Source organism: Nicotiana attenuata, unplaced genomic scaffold (genome assembly GCF_001879085.1).
Source record: "Nicotiana attenuata strain UT unplaced genomic scaffold, NIATTr2, whole genome shotgun sequence".
NCBI lineage: Eukaryota > Viridiplantae > Streptophyta > Magnoliopsida > Solanales > Solanaceae > Nicotiana > Nicotiana attenuata.
This window is the reverse complement of record NW_017671466.1, coordinates 64,619-76,877: the sequence shown is the minus strand read 5'-3', so window position 1 is coordinate 76,877 and position 12,259 is coordinate 64,619. Positions and strand designations below refer to the sequence as shown.

Here is a 12,259-nt window from a genome sequence, read left to right as displayed (position 1 = left end):
AAACTGAGTTTATAAGTTATAACCAATATAAACTTAACTCTTATTTATCTTGTCAATAATTGAAAGACTACTAAAAGAAGTAATACGTAATATTTATCAGTAAGCAGCTAATATTATCTTAACTCACCAGTAGTTAAGTAAACTTACATGAAAAAAGAACAAGGAAATTTCTCTAGGACCGGGCATATATCGGGTAATACCGATAATCCGAATCGAAAAAGTATTTTGGGTTATCGATATCGAATTATTGGGTAAATAGTCCAGTAAGAATTTAATGTTATTTTATTATTGGGTTATCGGTTCGGGTCCCGGTTTGCCAACTTTATTAGCGGTTTAACCGATAATCCAAACAAGCTTTATCAAAATTATAATTTTACCCACTAAGTAATAAGCCACTGCATGGCTTCATTCTCTCAATAGTCACTCTTCATTTTTAGACCACACTCCTCGGGGTAAGTTTTAAATTTTTTTGAATTTCTCATCTTCATTTTTTCGGTTAAGATTTTTGATTTTAAACTTTAAAGGATTAATTATTTAGATTTTAAGTTTTTTTATTTGTTTCTTTTGTTACACTGATTATTTAACATTTAAAAGATCATGATTTTATTATTTTCATGTGAATTATGCCCGTTGTTATTGAGATAATTAGTAAGATTAGATTGTTAAATATCTTATTAGTTACTCCTACTAAATTATGACTTTTTGAATTGAGATTATTTCTTGGGATTAATTACACATGCAAAAAAAGTTTTGTTTTCCAAAATTGAAATTTTATACCTCTTTTCTTAAGAATAAAAATTCAGTTTAACAGTTGATCACAATATCTATAATAAAAATATGACTTTTTTTGATATTTTCGATTCTTATCGGGTAAATCAATAATCGAACCGATAAGAATGAATAACAGATTAACAAATATGTGATAACCATTATTTTATCGATTCAATTATCTATTTAGTATATTTATAAACTGATATCCGAACAGATAACATTGGAGCCGAGGAGACTCCACAAGTAATGAAATTGCACTGGTAGTAGTAGAAGAGTAAAAGTAACTCAAAAATTGAACACAGATCTCCGCGTAAGGAGAAGGGGGGCAGGTGGAACCCACGGACCGAAATTAATGAAAGCATTGAATTGAATAGCAATGCCAGTTGAGAAATAAAGAAAAGATTGGCGTAAGACGCGCTTTTGTTTTGTTGCTTTTCTTTATTGTTCAAATTCAGTTGATGCTCATGCCCCCATGTGACTTTACTTGTGTTTGCCAGCCCATCCACCGACGCCTTTCTCCATTATATTCACTTCTCACTTTCCTCTCATCTCCTTAAATTTTATCTCATTACAACTTCAACAAGAAGAAGAAGAAGAAGAAGAAGCAAAGTTAGAGAAATTTCCAAAAATGGCAAGATTGGTTGCATTCGTTGCTCTTTGTTTACTCTTTGCTTCTTTGGCTGCTGCCACTACTCCTTTCCTTGTTAAGGGTAAATGTTATTGTGACACTTGCCGCTGTGGCTTTGAGACTGAAGCTACCAAGTACCTTGCTGGTAAACAATCAATCCTCACTTTTCTTTATCCTTGTGCATTTTCCCTGTTCTTTGCTTTGATTACTTTCAAGATCTGTTCAAGTTTCTGTCTTTTCTTTGATTTCTTGATTTCCCATTTGCAGATCTAGCATATAGATCTACTACTAGGTGATATTATACTCCCTCCTTTTCAATTTATCCGTGCGAAAAGAATATAACTTCTTGCTATATTTAGAAATAATTTACCTTTATGCAATGATTTATAGCGACAAAAAATACATGCAATGATCAAGAAACAATAGGAAGAGTTCATGTCCTTGTGCTGTTAATCTTGTTCTAGTTAAAGATTTCTTGAGTTAATGTTTGAAGGAATGGTAATTTCTTGCCACATTAGCTTATTTTGTAGTTATTTCTTTCAATTGCCTATGCCTGCTGCAAATTGTAGCATGTGCTTAGTTGCCTAATTTGAGCCGAGTTTTTTCTACTAGAAACAATCTCTCTACTTTCACAACGGTAGGATAGGGGTAAGGTCTGGGTACACACTATATTCCCCAGACCCCACACTTGGTACATTGTTTACCATTGTTGTTGTTTATTTGCCTGGTTGGGAACTTCAACACGTTGATGTTCCCAATCAATAAGTTTAGATATTGCTACACTTATTCCTCGTAGGTTAACTCAAGAGTTTCCGAAAGAGTCTAAATGGCCCTTTAATTACTCCACCCCTTGTCTTAAGATTTTAGATTGGATGTTCAGATTCTTATCACACTTTTATTCCAAATGCTCAAGAAAATGATCTATTTTTTATAAGCTATGGAATCGACATTTGAATTATAGTTTGATAAATTGTGCCTATATTGGACAGGATCCAAGGTTAAAATTGAGTGCAGACACAGGGTGACCAACGAAATCACATACACAATTGGTGGTGTGACAAACTCACAGGGTGAATACAACATCTTGGTCGACCGTGACTGTGGAGACGATGTCTGCGATGTTGTGCTCGTTGAGAGCTCTGATAAAAGATGTGGCAAACCCAATGGTGGCCGTGACCGTGCCCGTGTCATCCTTACCAGCAACAATGGCATGACCTCTTATGTCCGTTACGCCAACAACATGGGTTTCCTTTCCGATGAGCCTCTTTCCGCCTGCACTCAGATCCTCCAGCAATACCAGTTGACTGAGGACCAATATTGAAGGAACAACAACAAATGACTTCTTGCTATGAATCTTTGTTTGATGTTTAGGGCTTATTTATTCTCATTATGTTGCTGATGATGCTTTAGGCATCACAAATTGATACTTTTATCTCTTTGTTATCATTTCTTGATGTTCAACTTCCAAATGTTATGTTGTCCTTTTAGTGTATGAGTTAAATTTTAATGGCTCATTAAAATTGTTACTACATGGTCTTACACTTAAAGTTAGTTTTAAATAAAGGATTAAAATTGTTGCTTCTGATCTCTCCAATAATTGTTTATTCCAGCGAAATCTTTGCCCCACAGATCATTTCCATTCCCATCCTTCCTGTTGAAGTGCCTGTAGTGGACGTGGGTCAAGGGGGAAAAAGCCTTGATTGGTGTCATTCTAGGGGGTGGGAGTGTTCGTGAGTTAAAACTTATTTGCGTATATACTAATCCTATGAATGTACAATACATGTTTCTACACACACTCTTAGTATTAAACTACAGTCAATTAATATACATTCTCACGTTAATATATAGTTTTACCATGGTAAATTCCTTAGTTTTTACTTGTTCGTGTCTTACTAACATATTACCTTATAAGAACCCTAAAGGCATAATGATATGTGGTTACTTCCATAAGTTACATGATATTACTTGTGGAATTCATATTGGAATCAAGGATCACTTGCAATAAGAAGCAAAGTAGTAAGGAAAAAGGAAAAATAGAGCCGGACTCTCTTCCACGAATAATAGCCTGTTTGGCCAAGCTTTAAATTTCAGCTTATTTTGAGAAGTGTTTTTCTCAAAATTACTTTTTAAAAAAGTATTTTTGGTGAGAATCAATTTGTGTTTGGCTAATTGATTTGAAAAGCACTTTTGAGCAGTAATTAGTGTTTGCCAAGCTTTTGAAAACTGCTTCTAAGTGTATTTTTCTCAAAAATGATTCTCAGAAAAGTGCTTTTGGAGAGAAGCTACTTTTTTCTGCTTCTCAAAAACTGCTTCTGCTTCTCCTCAAAAGCACTTTTTTTCCATCTAAAAGCTTGGCCAAACACCTCAAATTTTGGCCAAAAATGCTTTTGGCAAAAAAAAAAAAAACACTTTTGGACCCAAAGAAAACTTGGCCAAACAGGCTATAATTTTCAACCATTTTGAGCTGAAGTGATGAGTTTTAGTTTGGCAAGAAAACTTAAAAAGCCACATGCTTCAACTCGGTTACCTATACATTTCCTGGATGATTAGGAATTTTCATTGGTTGCTTCGGCATGTTGAAGGTTACAGATATTACAATAAAGAACTTGTCTCGGTCTTGAAACTCCTCAGATACACAGTACATATAGTTGTATGCACCCGTGAGACCTGCAAAATTAAGAGGGGCATCATTTATTGTCGGAATAGCTTTCACCTTACTAGAGCACAATCTACTTCATAAGGGTAAAATTTTACAATGTTTGTACTAACCTAATGAATACGTGATACATGTCTTCTGTTACGCGGCGCCTTCCTTAGATTCCTTGGAAGGGCGACGTAAGGCTAAACAACTGATGTCACTGCAGTTACTATCCGCCAACTGAGGTCCCCTCCGTACGCTAGACGAGATTGTCAATCCCATACGGGAAAACCAATGTCAAGAGCAATTGAGAGAACAGAATTGAGAATTGAGAATGAAAGAAAGCTTGATTGCATTAATGAAATCCATTACAGAAAAGTAACACGGTGTCGAGGGGGAGAGATACCAGTACAGAGAATTGTTTGCTTGCGAGAAAGTTTGATTGCTTGATCCCCCCTAATAGTGCTTAAAAAAATAAACCAAAGTTACAAGACTTGACATAACTAATCTAGAGAATCATAATGGAAGTACATGAAATAAAACTACTCTATATTTACAATGAAAAAGACTTAGTTTTCTACAAGGTAGAAACAGGTCCGTTGTCGGCAATCTTGTCTTTGGCATCACAGTCTGTGTGTGCGGCGCTGTTGGCATCTGCCTACGGCTGGGCGCTGGCGAGGGTTATCGGTGGGGCGACAGAGGCACATGTGCGCTTGTCACTTGGCGCAGCCAAGACCATGGGACTGTCCATGGCTATCACGACCCAAACTGATGGGCCATGACGAGTGCCCGAGTCCTACCTATCGAACACCCCTAAGCCTGCGTCTAAGATATAAAGATGAATTAAGGGTAGGTCATGAATATCATCTGTCAATAAACTGTTGAATTACGTGAATAACATACGTGAGGAAACATGTCCAAAAGACATATATACATATACATGCGGAATACGATAGGGCGAGCCGACAAGGCTACTATAGACAACTATACATCCAAAACTGGAAGCCGACAAGGCCACATGCTATCCAACTATACATAACTGTGTACAGACCTCTAATAGAGTTTACAACTGTACAAAGTACGGGACTGGCCCCGTCATACCAATATATGTATACAAGCATATCGTACCAAAATCCAAAGCAGCTCCGGATCAAATGAAGCACACCAACTCTCGCTGATTAAGGATCCTAAGAAGGGGGGCCGTCAGCTTGACTACCTACACCCGCAGGCATGAAATGCAGGCCCTGGGAAGTAAGGGCTTCAGTACGAATAATGTACTGAGTATGTAAGGCATGAAAATCAGTACGTAAAGACATAGATGAAACATGCAGTAAAGAATTCCACCTGTAAGTCTAAATAACTTTGTAAATCTTGAAACATTTATAATGTCATGCACGTGCGTATAAATGTCGTATCATGCATAGGTATAGGTGTACATAACACCATCAAGCCTTTGAGGGCATCCCATCATATCATCTCGGCCATTGTAGGAAAAATCATCAATATATACCAGCTGATCAGGTGGTGGTGCGTATATAACACTGTAACCTTTTCCCATATCCCATATACATATAATATACGCGTATATAATGCCATCTGGTCATGAGTCAATGTACATGTATACAGAGCTTTGTAAGATATCCCTCTGGAATTTGTGGGTATACTGAAGTTCTTCGCTCGGTATTTTGTTGAACTTATAAATATTGCTATACCTTATTTTATAGATCCAGTTATCTATCCGTATGACGTTACTGCATCTAGTAGGTCATACTATACCATAATTCTTACTTTGATTTATCGTTGCTGAGGTCTGTAAGCACGTAATTTTTGACCCGCATAATTTTTAAGTTAGTTGTAGTACTTTAAATATTTGCTTGAGTTATTATATATTTTTAATCCATTTTTACTATCACTTTATTAGTTTAATTTTATTGTTTTAGTATTTAAAAATTAAAAGAAAATACAAAAAAAATAGTTTCAATTTTTGTATTTAGTTTTATTTTAGTAGTTTATTTTATTAATTAAGATGTGATTTTTTATATTTTTATAAGTATATTACATTGTTTTAGTCTTCCTACCATTTAAGCCCAACAAGACAAATGCCCATTCTTCCCAACCCGTTAGCCCACTTAAGTGCAAAATTTAATCCTAGCCATCCATTCCCTTCTAATCCAATGACCATCCCTTCCCACCTCCATATAAGATACCCAATTATAGAAATTCTATCCTAATTCCCAATTCCTTAAAAAGGGCTAAGGGCGGCAGACCATCATCGTCTCTTAAGAACGACCCCCTCCTCTCCAAAAAAAGCTCGAGCAGCCATTGGAGACTCAATTGTCTATGTCTCATCAAAGATTATAATGGACCTCAATTGAATGCTAAGAAAACAGAAATAAAGAAAAGTTATTCTACGAGTTCTTCAATATGATGACGTGGTCGTCTTCCCGTCAAATCAGCTTGAAGCCAATAGTTCAACAGAAACTCGAGGAGCTAAATAAAAAATGCAGGAATTAATTTTCCGGCAACCTGTATGTTTTCTCGGTCGAGTTCCGTCTAGCTATTACGCCTCTGTAATTTCAGCTTTATTATCAATATAAAGGTTCATTTCTTAACTTTGTTCTTAATTAATTTTCATTCTCACTTTAACGTTTGTTTCTAGCTCTCTTGTTTTGAACCTAGTTGCACAATTTTAATGGCTGTACATGTTTATACTCTGTTTATATTACCTATTTTCTTGGTTTTCCTTTGGTTCTTTGAATGACCGGTAGCGTATGAGTCTAGTGTTCTTGTCTAAAGTTGGTTGTTTTTATTTTGATAAGTGATTGTATTAACTAGAAAATGGGAAATAGTGTTTGCATGAAATGAAGAGGTTTATTGGCTAAAAGGTTTGATTTTTGGGACGTCAGGTTGGTTAAACAGAATCAATTGAATTTGAGAATGATTTGAAATTTTCTCTTATTTAGTTTTTTTTGTTTATTTATTTATTATCCATTACTTTTATTATTACATCACCTGCTAATAGCATGCTTAGGCCGTTAATATTCATAAACATCGTAGCTTGTTTTAGGCGCGATCAATAAAAAATTATCGTGGGCATGGGTACGGTTCCCGTGGTGTGGTCACGATATGTAAATCCCAATTCGGGTGTGCATTTCATGTAACCCGACCATAACTTCGAACAATAATAAAATAAACATGTTGTAGATCGTGGGTACGTTTCCCGTGACGCAATTCGCAATGTGTACAAAAATAAACAAGTGCGCGACATCGCGACCTGTTCAAACAAATTCCATAAATAAATAAAAGCGGTTAGAAAGTAAAAATGCACAATAGGTTTAAAACATGTAATAAATCAGATAATTAGGCCAATTATTAATAGTTGAGCGACCGTGCTAAAACCACGGAACCCGGGAATGCCTAACACCTTCTCCTGTGTTAACAGAATTCTTTATCTAGAATTTCTGATTTTGCAGACTTTTAAATAAAGTCGATTTTCCTCGATTTGGGATTTAAAATAAACCGGTGACTTGGGACACCATAGTAAATTATCCCAAGTGGCGACTCTAAATAAATAAAATAATCCCATTTCGAATTATGTCACTTAAATTGAAAAAACTCCCTTATATCCCCTCTCGGGTGGTAAAAAGGAGGCGCGACAAGGTCTGCTACCAAACTCTAGGTTACCCTCGTTGCTTATCCTATATGTATAAATCTAAGTCCCTAATGCTTCTTCATTACTGTTCATCTTAAGAATGATGGCCTATTCTCATCTCATACTTTGTAACTTTTATCCATCCATTGTTGATTCACCTCAATGTTTATCTGCAATCGACGACTAATAACTTGAAACATCTTACGTGATACATTGTCACTTGGGATTACGTCTAATCGGGGGATATCTGAAGTGACTTGCCTAATCCACCTAGGGGCGATACTTTACTTCAATAACCTTATTAGCATCCCAATGTGATTCACCTTACATCGGGTATTTTGGTCCCGTACAATTCATGAATCCCTTCTTTTTTTCTTCAAATCATTACTCAATCGAAGGCCCAAACGTCATCCTTTATCTATCACAATTACACCATTATTCTACTATCAGGGCAGCATTCCATCTCTTCTAAATGCTACTTATGATGAGTAACTCCTTTGAGTCCATGCAGGCTATACTGAGCTTTCTATAACTTAGAGAAACCATCCGCTCTCTTATTTTCATGGGCTTAATCCTGAGGACTTATCCATTCTCGTCACATTCTCACTCACCTTTTCTTGTCCTTACTCATGTCTTCCTAAAACCTTGTCGCTTTACCATACTTTAGCTTTCGACCTACACATATCTATTTATACTACTCACAACCTTCCTTCGACTTGCTTACACCATAGATTTCCTTGTGTTATTCTGGAACATCAAGAGAGACATCACATCGTCTATAACTCTTCTCTAGTCAATTAACTAGACTTCTCAGTACCTAGAAACCATGGGCCGGAAGATATGCCACTGATGACGCCGCTATCATTCCTGGATACTGAATCCCAGTGCTTCTAGCCTTCTATCTGAAGTATGGACTATTCACAACCTTCTGCACTTGAGTATCTCATACGTTGTTCGCCTTTACCTCACTTACCTTAAAACCTCTCATCACATCTTCTACCTCTTTCATGACCTCCCTTCCACATAGGTATAATTTACATCCACAACTTGAAGCTTTATTATAATACTTGCACCTCTGGTGCACACACAATCCGGTGGGAGCTTCATACCGACTTCTTATGAGGATGGTACTCTTCTAACTAGCTTTCCCATAGAGCCGTTATAGAATATGGTTGTTGTACTATCTCTCTTGTACCTCTGATATTAAGAGTGATTCTGCAATGATCTCAATCACGATTTCTATAATTTTTTGGCTCCAATAATCAGACTCCTGATTTACTTAGTTGATGTAACTCTTTTAGTTTCCCCTTCCCTCTGATCAACCTTTATGTACGCTTAAGCTATCTTCCGATCTGCGGCTCATGGTTTTAGTTATTACTTTAGCCTTTCATGGGCACTATGGAATATCCATGATACCTTCATCTAACAATTCAACCCTTTGTCTATGACCTGGACTCAATTCATTCTTTTAACTTATACCGGACTCTTCTACGGCTGTATGATTGTCAACATATATGCTGCATGGATAATTCTCCGAAATCTTAAGTGCGTTTATAACGTAACTAACTCTGGATCATTGATCGAATAATTCCTTTTGTCCTTCTCAACTTTCTTTAAACGTAAGCTATTACTTTTCCTGGTCTTCGCCCCCTTGTTGCGTGCATACTTAGCTTATCTTAGTTCCCACGCATGCCGAAATTTTTGTGCAACTCATATGATCTCGAATATTACTTTTGTTTTGCTTTCCGTTCATTAGCCACGGTAGGTGCCACTTTCTTGTGGAGTGCATATAATATTGTTGTGAGACTGTTGTTACACGACCATTTCCTTTTTAGGTCACTGTGCTTAGGTTGAAGCCTTCTTCCTTATTTCCTCAGCTAGTCTTTCGTTGTAGTACTTAGGGAGACCTTCTGGCTCTTGTAAAGTTACAAGCTTGTTATATCATTTACCCGACAGAATTTTTGATGTCCGCACTCACCTATAATTATCCTTAGTTACTTACCTCTACACTCATGTGCTTGTACGGTTGCTTGTGAACTGAAGTTTTTGACTGTCTTCCCAGTGGGACTTTTTTATTTATTTCCGTAACACTCATACGGTACCTTTAACTACCCCAAGTCCTATCTGAATATTTCTCAAGGATCACGATGTCATATCTGCGAGGCTGAATTCACTATATTGGGTTTTACTATGTTTGTCTTGCACGATCTACTGATTTGTCTGCAACCTTTTGTCTAGCCATAACTAGGCTCTTCCTGAATCAACTACTAAATACTCGTTGGCCCATTATCATATCAATCTTTCGCGTAATATTTCTTGGGTTATTTCCTTTGTATTAACTTACGTCTCATACTGGCTCCTTATTAATCAATAACATCTCGGGCAAGAACCCTTACTTCCTCTCCTTGACATCGTGTTTGCACAATATTCTGGAATTGTAGCATATCTGTAGGCTTTGAATAAGTGCAATCTCATCCCTTTTTCATTTTATCGCATTCTTCCTTTACCATTCCATAACTACTAGAACCACTTAATTCTGACTTAATGCAACATCACTCCATATTCCCCCGTTTAGGGGAGTACTAAGATTTAGCTCTACGATGATCTACCTAGAGATTTTTTACCTCTTCATCTTTGGCGTCTTCTCACATCATCGATGACCCTTACTCGCCTTGCGATAATTCTTCTGTACCAAGGATAACAAAATTCCTTACTCGCGAGGGTGACACTTAGTGTAACTGCCACACACAGTCCCTTAAGCTTAACTTTGCTCATATTGCTTGTTTTAGGGAAGCGTCTTCATGGATGACCATTCTCTGAATTTCTCATGAATATTCTTCTGTTGTCCGTTCTATTTTCGCCGGAACTTAATCTGAAATTCTCATGATGCCAACTATTATCAAATCACTCAGTCCCTAATTCATGTTTAGTTTATCTTGTTCACCAGCCCATAATGATATCTATTACTTTGGAGTCTAACTTTTCCTTTTGGTAATTGCATTAGAGTCGCGAGCTTATTTCTCGAAATGAGGATATGACTATATGGCCGATACTCTTTTGTTGTCTTAAGGCCTGTCACCTCTCGTCTCTTCCTTCAATTGACTATAAATTCTGTAATACTCTACCATTGTCATCCATGTATCACATCTTACTCATAATGCTTCATTATCTCTCTTCTTATTTCCCTGCTAATGTTTCTGTCTATCACTTTATTCTGAAAACTTTAACAAGACATTCTTTTGCTTTTAGCTCCCTTGCTCCATCTACTGGCTCTTCGGGTTGTCTAACATTCTTTCTCTACTATGGACGGGAGTCACACTAAGATATTTTTTATCCCTTCCAGGCTTCCAGTCCCTATCTTTATAGTACTCATATCTAGCTGTACTATTTTAGAGTGCACCATCTGGGTGTCTCACTATGAGATCTATTAGCACATTTGCAATATTCTTCGGAAATGTCAACTAACGCAAACAATCCATCCATCACTTTGGGCTCTAACCCCAGTCGGACCCTGATATCCCGTCCTTCTCTTAATCCATATCTGTTAGCTCCCATAGGGCATAACTGAGATCGGTGTGGCCAATTGTACATACATCTGTTACTGTTGAAGGTAACCAAAAATGCTTATATTTCTCTGCCTGATTTGTAAATATTGATAATCTTCATTAATTGGGCGCCTCGTACCCTTCTTCACCTTGCTTCTTTTACTTGTTGAAACTTGTATCTACCTTCTAAATCTCTCATTACTTTTCACCATATGGGTGGATAGATATTCATGCTTTAGGGCTCCTTATCAAGAAGCTTACACATGTTAGTACACACATGATCTGCTGAAGACCTCACATTTACTCATCATAAGTATGACACAAAATCGAGTTCCTCTGACTCAACTCTTCCACAGCTATATCTCTTACCAACCATCTTTCTAAATGTAGGTATCCTTGTATTACGAATAAGATAGAGTTTAGCAAATTGAGTTCTTACAAACTAAGCTCTACCATACGATCTAGAGTAAGAAGAAAGAGTGACAGTCCTTAATGCCCTCTAGCCTCCTGCTTATAAGTGTGGTGCACAAAACACCCATAAATAAGACTCTACTAGACACGACTTTAGACTCCCTAGGACAAAACTGCTCTGATACCATTTTTGTCACGACCTAAACCGATGGGCCATGACGAGTGCCCGAGTCCTACCTGTCGAACACCTCTAAGCCTGCGTCTAAGATATAAACATGAAATAAGGGTAGGTCATGAATATCATCTGTCAATAAACTGTTGAATTACGTGAATAACATACGTGAGGAAATATGCCCAAAGACATATATACATATACATGCGGAATACGGTAGGGCGAGCCGACAAGGCTACTATAGACAACTATACATCCAAAACTGAAAGCAGACAAGGCCACATACTATCCAACTATACATAACTGTCTACAGACCTCAAATAGAGTGTACAACTGTACAAAATACGGGACTGGCCCCGTCATACCCATATATGTATACAAGCATATCCTACCAAAATCCAAAGCAGCTCCGGATCAAATGGAGCACACCAACTCTCGTTGA

The 12,259-nt window shown here is 37.1% G+C and overlaps 1 protein-coding gene across 1 annotated transcript; it reads left to right on the top strand.

The window, feature by feature from the left end:
• Positions 1-1,161: 1,161 nt before the first annotated feature.
• On the top strand, positions 1,162-2,981 carry LOC109208463 (pollen-specific protein C13-like). The gene is made up of 2 exons (XM_019371575.1): positions 1,162-1,544; positions 2,389-2,981. Exons 1-2 carry the CDS (start codon positions 1,400-1,402, stop codon positions 2,718-2,720), a joined length of 477 nt encoding a protein of 158 aa, XP_019227120.1. The 5' UTR covers positions 1,162-1,399; the 3' UTR covers positions 2,721-2,981.
• The last annotated feature ends 9,278 nt before the right edge of the window (positions 2,982-12,259 follow it).